Source organism: Gorilla gorilla, chromosome 6 (assembly GCF_029281585.2).
Source record: "Gorilla gorilla gorilla isolate KB3781 chromosome 6, NHGRI_mGorGor1-v2.1_pri, whole genome shotgun sequence".
Taxonomy (NCBI): Eukaryota; Metazoa; Chordata; class Mammalia; order Primates; family Hominidae; genus Gorilla; species Gorilla gorilla.
Genome location: NC_073230.2, coordinates 144,695,471 through 144,712,478, shown reverse-complemented (window position 1 = coordinate 144,712,478; position 17,008 = coordinate 144,695,471). Strand labels below are relative to the sequence as shown.

General features: G+C 38.8%; 1 protein-coding gene across 2 annotated transcripts in view; it reads right to left on the bottom strand.

The window, feature by feature from the left end:
• The window catches only part of NUP205 (nucleoporin 205), a 91,767-nt gene that overhangs the window by 40,447 nt on the left and 34,312 nt on the right, over nucleotides 1-17,008 (bottom strand). For both annotated transcript variants that reach the window (XM_004046274.3, XM_055347188.1), the window contains exons 13-22: nucleotides 16,119-16,301; nucleotides 13,439-13,489; nucleotides 12,643-12,852; nucleotides 9,886-9,985; nucleotides 9,348-9,485; nucleotides 7,874-8,063; nucleotides 6,417-6,537; nucleotides 4,649-4,730; nucleotides 3,966-4,130; nucleotides 3,501-3,625 (exon numbers count right to left, since the gene is read on the bottom strand). In XM_004046274.3, coding sequence (XP_004046322.1) covers nucleotides 3,501-3,625; nucleotides 3,966-4,130; nucleotides 4,649-4,730; nucleotides 6,417-6,537; nucleotides 7,874-8,063; nucleotides 9,348-9,485; nucleotides 9,886-9,985; nucleotides 12,643-12,852; nucleotides 13,439-13,489; nucleotides 16,119-16,301 — 1,365 coding nt within the window. The remainder of the gene's footprint in view (nucleotides 1-3,500; nucleotides 3,626-3,965; nucleotides 4,131-4,648; nucleotides 4,731-6,416; nucleotides 6,538-7,873; nucleotides 8,064-9,347; nucleotides 9,486-9,885; nucleotides 9,986-12,642; nucleotides 12,853-13,438; nucleotides 13,490-16,118; nucleotides 16,302-17,008) is intronic.

Sequence of the window (17,008 nt, the reverse complement as noted above, 5' to 3'; positions counted from 1 at the left end):
GGCGCCTCTGCCCGGCCGCCCCTACTGGGAAGTGAGGAGCCCCTCTGCCCGGCCAGCCGCCCCGACCAGGAGGGAGGTGGGGGGGGTCAGCCCCCTGCCCGGCCAGACGCCCCGTCCGGGAGGTGAGGGGCACCTCTGCCTGGCCGCCCCTACTGGGAAGTGAGGAGCCCCTCTGCCCGGCCACCACCCCGGCTTGGAGGTGTACCCAACAGCTCATTGAGAACGGGTCATGATGACAATGGCGGTTTTGTGGAATGGAAAGGGGGGAAAGGTGGGGAAAAGATTGAGAAATCGGATGGTTGCCGTGTCTGTGTAGAAAGAGGTAGACGTGGGAGACTTTTCATTTTGTTCTGTACTAAGAAAAAATTCTTCTGCCTTGGGATCCTGTTGATCTGTGACCCTACCCCCAACCCTGTGCTCTCTGAAACATGTGCTGTGTCCACTCAGGGTTGAATGGATTAAGGGCGGTGCAAGATGTGCTTTGTTAAACAGATGCTTGAAGGCAGCATGCTCGTTAAGAGCCATCACCACTCCCTAATCTCAAGTACCCAGGGACACAAACACTGCGGAAGGCCGCAGGGTCCTCTGCCTAGGAAAACCAGAGAACTTTGTTCACTTGCTTATCTGCTGACCTTCCCTCCACTATTGTCCTGTAACCCTACCAAATCCCCCTCTGCGAGAAACACCCAAGAATGATCAATAAAAAAAAAAAAAAAAAAAAAAAAAAAAATTAGAACAACTTTCCCCAAAATTCAGATTTCCAAATTCTTTTAAAAATGAATAAATAAAAATAAAAATTCAGACAATCTGGCCCAACAAATCCTGCACTCTGGCATGGTAAAATAAGCCAGGGATGAGTAGGAAGGCACGTGCTCTCCAGTCTGCCAGATTCTCCTTTCCTCCCACTCCCTTAACTGGGCCCTGGCTTCATTCATTTACTTCACCTGCCATTAGCCTAAGTGTTAAGCTTATCAGTTGTTTCTACTTATATATCAAATTCTGTAAATCTGTGCTAATATGTACATCAAATTTGTTCCCCCATTAAGGAAGAATTAATTTTGATTTACAGGAAAACCTAGGTATAGTACTTACAGTGAAGGGATGTTTGGACAGCCAGAGGACAGAAAAGATAGTAAAGAATTACAAAAAGAAAAGCAGGAGATTAACAAAGAAAAATCTCCATGCCAGTAACACTAAGAGGTTAGTGATGCATTTCTTTTTTTTTTTTTTTTGAGATGGGGTCTCGCTCTGTTGCCCAGGCTGGAGTGCAGCGGTGCGATCTCGGCTCACTGCAAGCTCTGCCTCCCAAGTTCACGCCATTCTCCTGCCTCAGCCTCCCAAGTAGCTGGGACTACAGGCACACACCACCACGCCCGAATAATTTTTGTATTTTTTTTTTTTTCTGGGACAGAGTTTCGCTCTGTCACCTAGGCTGGAGTGCAGTGGCGCGATCTCGGCTCACTGCAAGCTCCGCCTCCCAGGTTCACGCCATTCTCCTACCTCAGCCTCCCGAGTAGCTGGGACCACAGGTGCCCGCCACCATGCCCGGCTAATTTTTTGTATTTTTAGTAGAGATGGGTTTCATTGTATTAGTCAGGATGAATTTTTGTATTTTTAGTAGAGATGGGGTTTCACCATGTTCACCAGGATGGTCTTGATCTCCTGACCTCATGACCCACCATTTCTTATCCTAAAAATGTAAATTTAGGGTAACACTTAAATTGAGAAATTAGTCACAGCTTATAAAGCCTAGTTCTTTTTTTTTTTTTTTTTTTTTGAGACGGAGTTTTGCTCTTGTTGCCCAGGCTGGAGTACAGTGGCACGATCTAGGTTCACTGCAACCTCTGCCTCCCGGGTACAAGCAATTCTCCTGCCTCAGCCTCCTGAGGAGCTAGGATTACAGGCGTCCACAACCAGGCCCGGCTAATTTTTTTTGTATTTTTAGTAGAGATGGGGTTCCACCATGTTGGCCAGGCTGGTCTCTAACTCCTAACCTCAGGTGATCTGCTCACCTTAGCCTCCCAAAGTGCTGGGATTACAGGCGTGAGTCACTGCGCCCGGCCAAGCCTAGTTTTTAAAACACTTATAAAATGAATAAAACAATAAACAAAAGTGAATAAGCGAAATTATAAATTATCATTATAGTTTACTTATGTATTTATTTTTATTTTTTTTTGAGACAGAGTCTCACTTTGCCACCCAGCTGGAGTGCAGTGGCATGATCTTGGCTCACTGCAACCTCTACCTCCTGGGTTCAAGCAATTCTCATGCCCCAGCCTCCCAAGTAGCTGGGATTACAGGCACGCGCCACCACGCCCAGCTAATTTTTCTATTTTCAGCAGAGACAAGGTTTTGCCATGTTTCCCCGGCTGGTCTCCAACTCCTGGCCTCAAGTGATCCAGATCACCTCAGCCTCCCAAAGTGCTGGGGTTATGGGCGTGAGCCACCATGCCCAGGCCCAGCCCTCATTATAGTTTAAATGTTAATCTGACATTCTACCACCTAACATAGTTGTATACAGGACTTCTTAATTTATTTGGTTATTAAAAAGTGCTTTCTGGCCGGGCGCGGTGGCTCATGCCTATAATCCCAGCACTTTGGGAGGCCGAGGCAGGTGGATCACAAGGTCAAGAGATTGAGACCATCCTGGCCAACATGATGAAACCCTGTCTCTACTAAAAATACAAAAATTAGCTGGGCATGGTGGGCACGCCTGTAGTCCCAGCTACTTGGGAGGCTGAGGCAGGAGAATCTCTTGAGCCTGGGAGGCGGAGGTTGCAGTGTGCCACAATCACGCCACTGCACTCCAGCCTGGGCAACAGAGCGAGACTCCATATCAAAAAAAAAAAAAAAAAAAGTGCTTTCCCAGCCTGGGCAATGTGGCAAAACACCATCTCTACTAAAACTACAAAAATTAGTCATGCATGGTGGGACACACATATAGTCCCAGCTACTTGGGAGGCTGAGGTTGATCCAGGGAAGGTTGAGGCTGCGATGAGCTGTGATCACACTACTGCACTCCAGCCTGGGTGACAGTGAGACCCCTTCTTAAAAAAAAAAAGTGCTTTCACTTACATTCTCATTGAAGTCTCTCAACAGTCCATTTCACAGCTTGAAAAACTCAGAGTCAGAGACGTTTCATGCCATGCCCAAGGTGACTTCACCTGTCATGGGGCAGAGATGGGAACCAGAGGTCTTCTGACCCATCAGAAGGAGCTACTTTAAACACAGCACTGTTGGAAAGTTTCTACACTACTGGTAAAAATCCATCACAAAAATCTAATTTCCTCTATTTTTCAAGTGATTAACGTAAGATTTGGGTCTATAAGAACTTGGGGTTTGTGCTTTACGGATTTTATCCACAAATGAAAGACAGGTCAAATTGCTAAATGAACTCATTTCAACTAAGTCCTGCTGTTATACTGTCATATCTGTGGCGTACTCATGCACCTGGTCAAGTTTCTTCTATTCAGTACCACAAAACGCAGTTTTCTGTGTACCTGGTAACATAACTCAGCCAGTTGAGGAGATTCTCGCACTGCCACTGGGCCTGTTCTCCCTTCCGTTCCTTTCTCCAAGATGTTTAGAATGGCGTGAAGGCATGTCCGAGGGCAACCTAACACTCCTGCATGAAACCAAAAAGAAATTCAACTTTTCTTTTAGAATTGCTGCATTAAAATCTTAGACTGCCTTTTCAAAAGTTAAATTCTTTAAATATATGCTGTACTGTAATGTAAACACTCTTTCAAATACTGATAACAGAAAATTGATAAAGGCTGATTCTCTATTCTATAGCTCAGTTTGTCCAGTCTTGTTCTAAGCCCTAAAGACTGACCCATCCATCACATTACCTTTCTTATACTTTTTCTTTCAATGAATTATCCCATGAGCCCAGAATGCAATCAGTGACCCCTGAGATACACAAATACGGAAGGAAAGAAACGCCTTTATGTCTTAGGCTATACCTGGATCTTGTAGGTTTGTAGTACCGACAGGTTTTTTCAATTCAAAGCCCAACAGGTAGAGAGCAAGATTGGGTGGATTGCATTCCAGAGAGGTAATGAGAAGATTCAAGATGTGGATTCTTGTTTCATGATGAATTGCAACTAATTTCTTTTCAAGTTCTGATCCTTAATGCAGAAATCACAAAACAAAATTACAAAACAGTGGAAAGTTAACACAAGTCAAATAAAAAATACAAAACTTGTATTCCAACTCCATGTTTTCTTTAGATCGTTTGCCTGATTATCTGTCACGTTCATTTCAGATTTATTTAAAGTGGAATCCTAAAAACCTTATAAATTTACAAGTTGAGTACTCTTTATCTGAAATGTGTGGGACTAGAAGTGCTTCAGATTTCAGATTTTTTTGAATTTTAGAATATTTGCATTATACAGGTTGAGCATCCCTAATCCAAAAATCCAAAATCCAAAATGAACCAATGAGCATTTCCTTTGAAAGTCATGTTGGTGGTGGTCAAAAGGTTTCAGATTTTATTTTGGATTTTGCATTCTCAACCTGTATTCTAGCAAATTCTCAATTTATCTTACACCATCATTAAACAGTTAACAATTACAAGTGTTTTCTTTAAATTAAGCATATATAAAAAGTAAAAGAATGCGTGTATGCACATTAATCTAAGGCATACCCTCTTCCAGACGTACAAATTCTTCTGCATCTTCACAATCCAAACACTCCACAAATCCAGCCATTAGTTTCTGACTTATACTCTGAAGTAACATGAAGGTAAAAAATGACAAATTATTACAGGTTTCTAAATATTAGAAAAACTATGATTGATGTATATAAATATTCATCCATAAGGAAAAATAGGCAAATCTGCTTAGGTATTTACGTTTTAGTTACATTTTTAATAGAAAACTCAGTTCCTTAAGTTGCCGTAAGTTAGCTCTCTATACACATAATTAAAGAAACAAAAGTTTTATAAACTCATTGATTTCAAAACTTGCTTCCTAATTTTCCTTCCCAAAGCATCAAGCTAGTTTAAAAAAAAAAAAAAAATCACATGAAATTGCTGTTTACTGACCTCTTCATTATATAGTCAATGTTACGAGATCTTAACTAAAATGTAAAATAAGATTTTCATCTTCTCTCTTTAGAAATGTATTACTTATCACCCATTTTCTATTTCTGAGCTGATTTTGCCTTTAATAATCTAGAAGGATGTTAAATCAGTAATAACAATTTATACCAAAATCAACCCAAAAATCAGCACATCAAAAACCTTCAGCATCCCCTGATTATCACATGGTTTCATAAACCTCATCCATAAGCCACAGATGAGACTTACACCTCTTATGGTGGTTCTCATGCTGGGTGGTACCACCACTCCAAAGGGAACTTGGAAATAAGTGGAGTCATCTAAGTAATCACATCTAGAAGTTACTACTGACAGATAGTGGTATCTAGGGATGCTAAAGGTACTAGATGTGAGGGACTATAACACACAAAATAAGATCTGTGCCACACAACATGCCAGAAGAATCCTTATTTCAAAATAGGGACTCTATGAAGGACTACACAATAAAATCCTTCAACGAGGCCAGGCACGGTGGCTCAGGCCTGTAATCCTAGCACTTTGGGAGGCCGAGATGGGCACACTGCTTGAGCTCTAGAATTCGAGACCAGCCTGGGCAACATGGTAAAACCCAATAATACAAAAAAACTAGCTGGGCGTGGTGGCATGCACCTGTAGGATCGCTTGAGCCCAGGGGCAGAGGCTGCAGTGAGCTGAGATTGTGCCACTGCACTCCAGCCTGGGTGACAGAGCGAGTTCCTGTCTCAAAAGAAGAAAAAAAAAATTCTTCAACTAGCTAAAGCAGTGATTTCCAACATAAAGATACAATGGGATGAAATGTTCATAAAGAAAAAAAAAAGCAGATTCCGCAATTGTAGGTATTCAGTGAACAGAACTATTATAACTTGAATAAAAAGAGGAACTCCTAAAAACACTCTACAGTGTCATCAAATGAAGTGACACACAGGTGGATCACAAGAAAACCAGTGAAGTAGACAACTTACAACAACGAGATATTCAGAACTTGCAGAGGGCTCACTTAGAACACAGGCAACTGACAGGTCGGGAGCAGTAAACAAACAAGTTAACAGCAAACCTAATCATTTTGAACGTGCTGAGAGTAGCAGTGGTCTTGTACCCAGAGTAGCAGTGTGCCACATACCATAATTATGCAGTATCACTGTGAATAGCATTATCTTCAAAGATAAGTCATAGCCAAGTTCATGGGTAGGTTTTCACCCATCCTATACAAATATACTTACTCTTAATGAATTTTTCCACAACCAAGAATATGATTCCTCCATAGACACTAGAACTTCCATATATAGTCAAAATGCAAAATGCACCAAAAAATAACAACAGCAACAAAATCAGTTACCTGGTCATGTGTGAAATCTCCAACCAACTTTATCTGAATATTAGAGTTGCAAGAGATACAACAGAGGATCTTGGCACTTTCAAAAGCCAATTCTGGATTAGTATTGCCATGATATAGGTATCTTTAAAAAAAAGAAAACATTTGAGGAACAGTGATAAAATTTTTGGTGTCTCACTATTCTCAATAAAGAAAATTTAGAACCAGGGCTTCCCCCTGCCTATACAGCACTTCAAGGTAAATTAGAAAAAGCTGTCCCCTTCTAAATAGATGCAGTCTGTTAGGGGTTGAATCATGTCCCTGCCCCCAAAATCCTTACGTGAAGTCTGGCTAACCCAGTGACCTTATTTGAAAGTAGGGTCTTTGTACATATAGTCAATCGAGTTCAGATGAGGTCATTAAGGAGGCCCTAATAAAATATGACTGGTGTCCTCAAAAAAAGGGTAAATTCAGACACAAACACACACACAGAGAAACTGCCATGTGACACTGAAAGCAGAGATCAGGGTGATGCTTCTATAAGCCACGGACCATCAAACCACCAGAAAGCTCAAGTTTTCTGTGAAAAGTTTGCTTCCTTTCCAGCCCTATCCTCCAAACACCTAGTTTCCCTACAGGAGACAGACAATATTGTCATTTTAGACTTAGAGATTTCGGGTGGGCACAGTGGCTCACACCTGTAATCCCAGCACTTTGGGAGGCTGAGGTGGGCGGACTGCTTGAGGTCAGGAGTTTGAGACCAGCCTGGCCAATATGGTGAAAGCCCATCTCTACTAAAAATACAAAAATCAGCTGGGTATGGTGGTGCACATCTATAGTCCCAGCTACTGGGGAGGCTGAGGTGGGAGAATCGCCTGAGCCTGGGAGGCGAAGGTTGCAGTGAGCCAAGATTGTACCACCGCACTCCAGTCTGGGTGACAGAGCGAAATGTTGTCTCAAAAAGAAAAAAAAAAAAAAATAGACTCAGATTCTTAGAACATGGAAGAGAAGAAATTGTAAAGTGCAGAGTAATTAAAATCAGGGTAGCTAAAGAAGGGAACAGTAAAATGAGGCTGGGCGCGGTGGTTCACGCCTATAACCCCAGCACTTTGGGAGGCTGAGGCGGGCAGATCATGAGGTCAGGAGTTCAAGACCAGCCTCACTAACATGGTGAAACCCCGTCTCTACTAAAAATACAAAAATAGCTGAGCATGGTGGCACTCACCTGTAATCCCAGCTACTCAGGAGGCTGAGGCAGGAGAATCGCTTGAATCCAGGAGGCAGAGCTTGCAGTGAGCTGAGATCATACCACTGCACTCCAGCCTGGACGACAGAGCGAGACTCCATCTCAAAAAAAAAAAAAGTAAAATGAGGCAAAAATTTTAAAAAAGGTGATGTACTAGATACCTAACCAGATTTGAAAATCAAAGCTAGAATGTCTATCTGTTTGCTTCATTTCTCTACCTACAAAGGTAACTTACCTGGCAATGTTTACCACATTATCTGCCTTCTTAGTTCTGGGATTAATTCCCTGCAAAAGCTGTTCTAAAGGACAGACTATTAGAGCCAGTTGACTCTCTCTTAGAAGGTCCATAAAAAGATTTTCCTTTTGCAGAGTAAGATTGAGAAGTGCAAGGCAATGCTGTACTGCTTTCTCCAGGTGTTTTTTCCCTATCAACCAAAAATAAAGTTAGAAAGTTCTAAATTTATCTTAAAAACTCACAGTCAATTCTTAGGAAAACAAGACAAATGACAAGTTTTAGATTTTCAGATCTAGAGATTCAGACTCTTGTTTCCAACTTTCAGCAGCAAAACCTAGAGATTTATGCTCTCACTGTTTCAAAATTTCAGCTCCAACTTCACAAAACCATTCATCTATGTTATTTTGCAATCCAGAAAACTCCCATGGAATGGATTCTCAAGTCACTTCTTTATCTTTTCCCTTATTGTTTAGAGCAACAGTTCTCAGAATGGGGTGGCTAAGCCCCAGGGCACATTTGACAATGTCTGAAGACACTTCTAGTTGTCCTAACTGGAAATGTGCTACTGGCATCCAGCTTACAATACACAGGACATCATCCACAACAAAGAATTATTCAGCTCAAACTGTCAATGGTGCCAAAATTGAGAAACTCTGATCTAAAGTAAGACAAAATCATTGTGGAAAATAAAGCAGAAAATAGAAACAAGGATCACCTATAATCTTACCAATCAAATTTAAAATTGTGGCCTAATTCTTCCTATAGTGCCTTATCTGTATATTCTGACTATACAGTTATTGCTCATATGTTTAGAATCTCTTTTCTCATTTTGATCATAGCCACATTAAGTAGAGGTAATATAGCATCGTGGTAAAAAGCATGAGCTCTGGAGCCAAGCTGACTAGGTTCAAATCCCAGCTCCCACACTTGATAGGGAAAGCCAGTATAACTTGGTTGTATTTCAGCTTCTTTATTTGTTAGATGGAAATAAGAAGATCTAACACATTTTTGAATAGATTGAATGCATTAATATATGCAATGTGCTTTTAAAAGAGCCAAATACATAGTAAGCATTCAATAAATAATAATTAGTGGTAATAACAACAAGCAAAATTTATTGACCACTATGTATCAAGCATTATAGTAAGTGCTTTTAAAAATATTATGAGGTGGGGGACGGACAAAAAAGTACTTTAAAGTTAGGGATGTTAAAGATGTTAAAATGATAGAAAGATCACTTTACCTACAAAAGACCCTGCAGTGAAACACAGTGACTTTAGTCACTGTGTACTTTAGTCTGTTTTTACTTACAATACTCTCATTTAAATGATTCACTGAAAACACCACTTCAGATACAGAGAGAGAATCTTATAGTGAAAAATGACTTCAGAGATCATCTATTTCAAATTCTCAGTTTACAAAAGATGAAAACATCAAAGCTGTTTGCAAGACATGAAGACTTTTAAGCATATACCAGGAAAGGGGGCATAGGTGTCAAGCTGCTTAACTCCTTCTTCCAGTAAACTGAGAGCAAGCTCCAACATTGGTGACTCATTCAGCAGATGATACATCAGACTAAATCCAGGTGGCTTATAGGCTATGATTTCTTCTCCTAAATAGAACATAACATATTCCAAGAGATGATGGGTTAGTATTTTTGTCACACCCTTGATTTATATGAAATGTATGAGACTTGTAAATTAGATGGCATCTAAATAGATAAAGGCAAGTTTCAATTTAGAGACACAGCAGTAATTCTCCTAAGGGCAAATCTGCACAAAGCAGTTAGTCAGCTATTCTATTAACTCATTAGAGAAATTGTAATGCAGTGTTCTTGATCTTCCATTCAATAATTTTTTCTCTTGAACAGAAAAATTAAAACGATTAAAACAATGAAACAAAAGATTAAATTCTAATTTAAAAGTATAATTTTTAATGTATGTATAACATAGCCATAATTTATAAATTATAAATAGTTGACAACTTGTTTGAAAGTGACAGAATTAAATTACCTTGTAGTTCCACAAACTGGTCTATAAAATCTTCAAGCTGAGGCTCGTAATCTCTGAGCAATTTATAAAACACCTCCAAAACCACCTCAGCAACTTCCCACTATAGAAAGATACAAATATGTCAATAACAATAAAACAGACCAAGGTGGTGACCTTGCAAGGCTTTTCACTCTTCCCACTTCTTTTTCCAGAAAATGAGTGAAGTTTCTTGTCTACTTTATTCACTTATGCTAAGCAATATAGAAATCCCAATTCATTTTGCTTTATTTTGCTAAAAGATAATGAATTGGCTCATTTTCAAGGTAAAATATTTTCAATGCATTATTCTTAAAGATACATTTTTATAGGAGATGTTTGGAATTCATTAATACATTGAAAACATTTAGTATCTAGTCATATTCAATTTATAATTAAACATCAAATTTGGACACTTTTCAAGTGCCATACATTTCACATTTTCTCTAACAAGCTTGCCTGCAAAGAATCTGAGAAATCATCTCATCTAAATTCCTTATAAGTGAAGCAAGTGAAGCTCAGAGCAGTGAATGAATTCCCCAAGATCATAAAGCCTGGCAGCAAACAGGCTAAAAGTCAAGCCCAGGCCTTCTCATTCTCAGACCAGGGTTCCATCCATGGCTATAGTCAAAGAAGGTTAAGAAGACACAATCACTGGTAGGCTTGCCCCAAATATTCCCATTATCGCCTTCTTATTCAAAATGTATTTAAAAGCTATGTACCAGTAAAGAAAAATACTTATGCCAAAAAAATTATATACAACTGCATAGCCAGTAAAATTAAAACTTTGTTTAAAAAATCCACTACATAGAATTTTAATAAGACTGGGTTTGGTCATTGTAGACAGGGTGGTTTTTTGAATTACTACTTTAAAATTATTATTTCCACTGCACATAATTGTATCAAGGTTGAGTTAGAAAATGGGACTATAAAGTGACTTTTAAATTATTTTTATATTATTCACTGTTTTGCATTTTCCAAAATTTTCAAAAAATTTTATTTAAATAAAAAAGGCATATTACCACATAATAATGGATCTAGGACTGGTAAACATACCAATTGCCTCTAACACCCTGTTATTTATCTCAATCCAAAGCACTGCTTGTGTGAGCAGCTAGTGTCCTAAAATAGTCATATAAATTAGATCTCAAGAACACTTTCAAGTAAAATAAATTCACAAAATTGAGGGAAAGTTTTTTAGAGTAAGTTGGGGTAGAACTGAAATCAATGGCAGCCAGGGAAAAGCAGCAACACTTGAAGTGTGGCTCTGCATGGGTGAAAAGTGATAGCATCTGGAGAGAATATGGCTGAATAATGCTCTAAACACTCAGATCACAATGACCTTTTTAAGAAAAAGCACATAAGACATTTAAAACAACTGTAAAAAAGTATCAGAACATTTTGATGAAATGAGTGCTGTAATTATCAGCACTCATTATTCATCTGAAATGACTTTATTAATGAGGCATGGTTGCTGTTATTGTTTTCTTCCCATCAGGAAATACATGTTAAGTTCTAGAGCTTAAGTAAAGTGTATACTCCATCTCAGTGTTTATTTTTACAACCTGGCAAGCAAAAATTCTAATGCAATTGACAAAAAAAAAGAACTTCAATTATCTGTGACTAAATATAAAAAACAAGCTATATCCAATGACAGGGCAGTGAATAAACTATGCTAGATACAAGTAACAGATTTTATGCAGTCACTAAAAAGACTATTTTCAAAGAATATCTTACGACATGAAAAAAATCCCCATGATGCTAAGTGACAAAAAAGAAATACAAAGTAATATAACTAATTATCTCAATTGTTAATTAAGTGTACAGGCATAGGAAAAAGACTAAAAGTAGTTATCCTTCCTTTGGCAACAAAATTAAGGATGATATAATTTCTTCATATATATATATATATACACACACTTATTTTTTTCAGGTGGAGTCTTGATCTGCGCCAACTACCAAAATAAAGCAGAAACATTCCTACAAGATACAACCAAGGGTATTCTGTAAGGTTAATAAACAGTATTATAGACTAACGTGAATTACATCAGAACCTGGAAGAGTCTCTTACATAGCTTAGTGGCTATGAGCTTGGATCTGGAATCAGAGTCCTAGGTTCAAATTCTGGTCCTGGACCTTAGGCAAGTTCCTTAACCTTGCTAAGCCTCCATCTGTAAAATGGGAACATTAAATAGTACCTGCCTCATGGTAATATTGGAATTATATAAAATGGTTAGTGTCTTGCAACCAGAGCAAATGTGTCATAAAGATCAGTGCTCTCTCAGCCTCCATCCATGGCAGACATGCCTAATGGATTACAATACTCCTTCCCGCTAAACCAGTACTCCACAACCCAGTGCCACTAATCAATAGAAACTGCTGTGCAAGTTTAAACTTATTTCAATCCCTAACCTAAACCATTCCAATAAGCAGTAGCAGTGTGTTTCCAACAAATGTGACACTTTTTGTTCCATTTTAGTCAAAACTTGTTAAACTAAGGATATGAAATATGAACTCCTATCAATTAGATTACTGATGACTAATGTCAGTGCTTGGGTTTTAATGACCAAACTTATTTTTTAGTGCACATAAACTAATCAGATCACTTCATAGATATTTCAAAACAAAGACTGTGAATTTTACTACCTTTCAAAAGCTAACATGAATTTAGCACCATATACTTTTGATAAAAGAAAAAGCAGTAAATGCATAAGGAGAAAAAAGCTTTTCTCTGAACATAACCTTTTCAGCTGCTCTCCGGTAAGCTCTCGTACGGAATCGTAGAAACACAGAGTCTCTAAGGAACTGCAAATAAGGGTCAAAGCCAGGGGGCCGCAGTCCAGCACCCAAATTAGAAGGAAATGAGCTCTCCACCAGGGTACTAATAAGCTGGCAAAAGGCCCGAGTCAATGGGTATTCTTCACACCGGGATTCTATTTCATTTAGTTCAACCTTCCAAAGAAAAAGAAAGAAAACTTGGTAATAAAAACTATTAGCTATGAAGTGAAGAGTATTATGCAGACATTAACATATTAATAGTGCTAACTCACACCAAAAGACATAACAGATATTTCTGTTTTTCATTTAGGGGAAAAGATAAAAAAGTATTATATGAATCCAGATGAGTCAGATGGAAGAACTCCAAATTCCCACTTACTGTCCCCAAACTTGAATTTAAAACAGAAATCTTTAATGTTTCTTTTAAAAGAGAGGGAGAATTAGAGAGAAAAGAAAAGAAAATAATTAACTCTCATTTCAGGTTGACTCAAGTAATCTAATTAAATTGAGTTAAAATCAAGAACTTTCCATTTGGATGGCTGCCATGTAACATCCTTTTCCAACTCTGAAACACAAAATATTTTGGTTCCTTTTATTAAAAGTTTCATCTCTATTTCAACACTGATCAGAAAACCCTTCAAATAAAAAAATACATTAAATTTGATAATTATGGAAACGTAAAAGGGTAAGAATGATTCACAGACTTCTTATCATTACATGCATGAATGAATTAACATTTAAACTAAAAGGAAAACTTTACCTCAATACCAATAGCTTGCCTTTGGCTTGGAATCCTCACGGTCTGCAGTATCTTAAAATAGTAAGAAGTAGATGTCAGGAGCATTCCTCATTCATCAATGAATATTGGTGGCTTTGCAATATAATAGTCACATACCTCACCCACTGGACCCACAGATCTCACAATGTCCACCAAAATGACAATCAATTAGTCCCTGGATGGACTTTCATTAGCAGTTCTGCCAGGTTGAGATAGAACTTTTGACTGTCTGGGGTTCTGAAAATTGGTAGTTTCTAAGAGCACACAAGACATTTTTTCAGCAAATTTCCTCTCAGATATTCTAGGAAATGAATTTTTAAAAAGGATTTATGGGATGAAATCTCACCAGTGTTCAAGATACTGGACTGTTTACAACTAGCCCTACTGATGGCACAAAAAACCCAAAAGGAAACTTCTTTTTTTCCTTTTCCTTTTTTTTTTTGAGACAGTCTCACTCTGTCGGCCAAGCTCGAGTACAGTGGCATGATCTTAGCTCACTGCAACCTCCGTCTCCTGGGCTCAAGCAATTCTCCTGCCTCAGCCTCCAGAGTAGCTGGGATTACAGGCGTGCGCCACCACGCCCAGCTAATTTTTTTTTTTTTGTATTTTTAGTAGAGACAAGGTTTCACCATGTTGGCCAGGCTGGTCTCAAACTTCTGACCTCAGGTGATCTGCCTGCCTTGGCCTCCCAAAGTGCTGGGATTACAGGTGTGAGTCACTGCGCCCAGCCAGTAAACTTAAGAACAGGCTTATTAAAGGAGGCTCAAGTTTTGACTTAAGATGTTCTGCCCAGACCTCGATATGGGCCTAAGTAGTCTATGGTATAATAAATAATCCTACTGTCATGATACTTTACTTTCTTGCAAATCAAAAGTATACTAATTAGGTAGAATCCTTTAAAAACAATACTGTTGCTCTAAGGATACAAATGTCTAAACCCAATCACATTTGATTTCAGGTGTAAAGAAGCACTAAGCCCGTAAGACACTAGCAAGTATTGGTACGCTCAGGAATCAAAAGGTGAAGTATCCATAGTAAGCCAACCCCTCTCAGCAAACCCCAACTCTGTTAATTATTATGTTAACAAAGTATCAATAACATCTTCAGGATATGTATGTTAGAAAATAATCTAGAGTATTCTACTGCTTCAAAATGGTTGCTTCTGGCTGGGCGTGGTGGCTCACGCCTGTAATCCCAGCACTTTGGGAGGCCAAGGCAGGCAGATCACCTGAGGTGAGAAGTTCAAGACCAGCCTGACCAACATGGAGAAACCCCATCTCTACTAAAAATACAAAATTAGCTGGGCGTGGTGGCGCATGCCTGTAATCCCAGCTACTTGGGAGGCTGAGGCAGGAGAATCGCTTGAACCCAGGAGGTGGAGGTTGCAGTGAGCCAAGATCACCCCATTGCACTCCAACCTGGGCAACAAGAGCAAAACTCCATCTTAAAAAAAAAAAAAATTTTGCTTCTATGAATAACGAGTTAGAATCCCAGACTCCCTTAAGTTGTATTACTTCCAAGACAGATATACATATCCCACCTAACCATTTTCCTAGAGATACGTCTATAAAGCGCATCCATATTTTCCTTTATTTTATCACATATAAAATAATTATACCTGATAGAAAATTTTTAATGGAGCTTATCTCTAGAGAAAAGAATGCTAATATTTTGAAGTTATTGAGACTTCAAACATTATATCATCCATTTATTTCCCCACATCAGCAAAGGTACATTCCCTCAGGGTATAGAAGTCAAAAAATCCAACTGTCACATTCCCATTCTGCCCAAAGTTAAGTTTATGGTCCTGGCAATAAACCTTCATAACCACCAATAAAAAGTATTCTAGATGCTGTTAAAATTTCTCTGTAGGCTGGGTGTGGTGGCTCACACCTGTAATCCCAGCACTTTGGGAGGCCGAGGCGGGCAGATCACTTGAAGCCAGGAGTTCAAGACCAGCCTGGACAACATGGCAAAACCCCATCTCTACTAAAAATACAAAAATTAGCTGGGCGTGGTAGTGCAAGCCTGTAATCCCAGCTACTCAGGAGGCTGAGGCACAAGAATCGCTTTAACCCGGGAGGTGGAGGCTACAGTGAGCTGAGATCACACAACTGTACTCACTCCATCCTTGCCAACACAGCGAGACCCTGTCTTAAAAAAAAAAAAAAACCAGTGCAAACTTGACAAACAGTTAGACCTGCCCTTTAATGGAAAAACAACCCCAGTGACCATGTAGCTATATAGAGATACTTCACTCTTCTGGTATAGGGCAGGAAAGAGCAGATAAGAAAAACAAACATTCCCCACACTTAATGAGTGCAGGTGATTTGTGAGGGCTTACAGCAGCCTGGTTTAAAGACAGAGTGGACGAATTCTGTCCATCTAGTAATATCTTAATAGAAATCGAAAAATAAGGTCTTCAGAGAGGTACAGTACATGAAGAACCAATCTCTGGTAACCTAGTGAAGTTATCAACCAATCTAGAAGAAAAACCCAAGCCTATCAGTTTCTATTGCTATGCTCAGTCCCTAAACCGTAACTCTAGTTGGGATGTTCATGATATACTATAAGTTCCAATTGCATGTTCTTGCTTCTATGGTATTATCAAGCCCAACTTTCCACATTGGGATAATATAAATAAGGGACTTCAGAGCCCTACCTGAGTGTATTCCAATGACTGCCAGAGGGAAGCAGCAATTTCAGGAGATTTTCCAAAAGCTGCGAGTGTCTTCAGTAGCTCAGCTTTTAGGACAGGGGGAATACTGCATTGGAGGAGTCCCAGAATCACCACAACAGGGGTCCACTGAGGGTGTTCACAGAGTGCCAAACGAGCATTTTCACTCTAAGAATTGACACAAAAAGAACGAGACTTTCCATTTTTAAAAGTTATGAAAATGACCAGCAATCATCTAAATTGCTATCATTTATACTGAGTCCTCATAGGCTTAATATATACTAAAACAAAAATAAGCCTATCATTTATGTTTGAAGTCTACCAACACATCAAATCAGATCACTCATTCAAAGTAAAAAACTGGAGGAGAAATAGACTTTGTAGAATTACTTTTGCAGTTCCAAGTATGAGAAATAATACAAACAGAGATAAATGGTCCGCAAGGGTTGGATAAATCTTACCTAGGCATCTTAAATCCTTTCTGGAACAATATATTATACTGCAATATAAAGTATGAATGAAAAAAATACCTTGTCCTTTTCTCAAAAAAAATATGGAGATATACAGTATCAAGTATCACAACATTTTTTTCATTTTTAGTTGATATGTAATAACTATACATATTTATAGGGTACAGAGTCATATTTTGATATATGTATACAATATGTAATGATCAAATCAGGGTAATTAGGATATCCATCCTCTAACATTTCACATTTCTTTGTGTTGGGAACATTCAAAATCCTCTCTTCTGGCTTTTGAACATACACAATGAATTACTGCTAGTTATATTCACCCTGTAGTGCTATAGAACACTAGAACTTTCTTCTTCTCTATCTGTAACTTTGTATGTTAACCAACCCTTCCCTATCCTC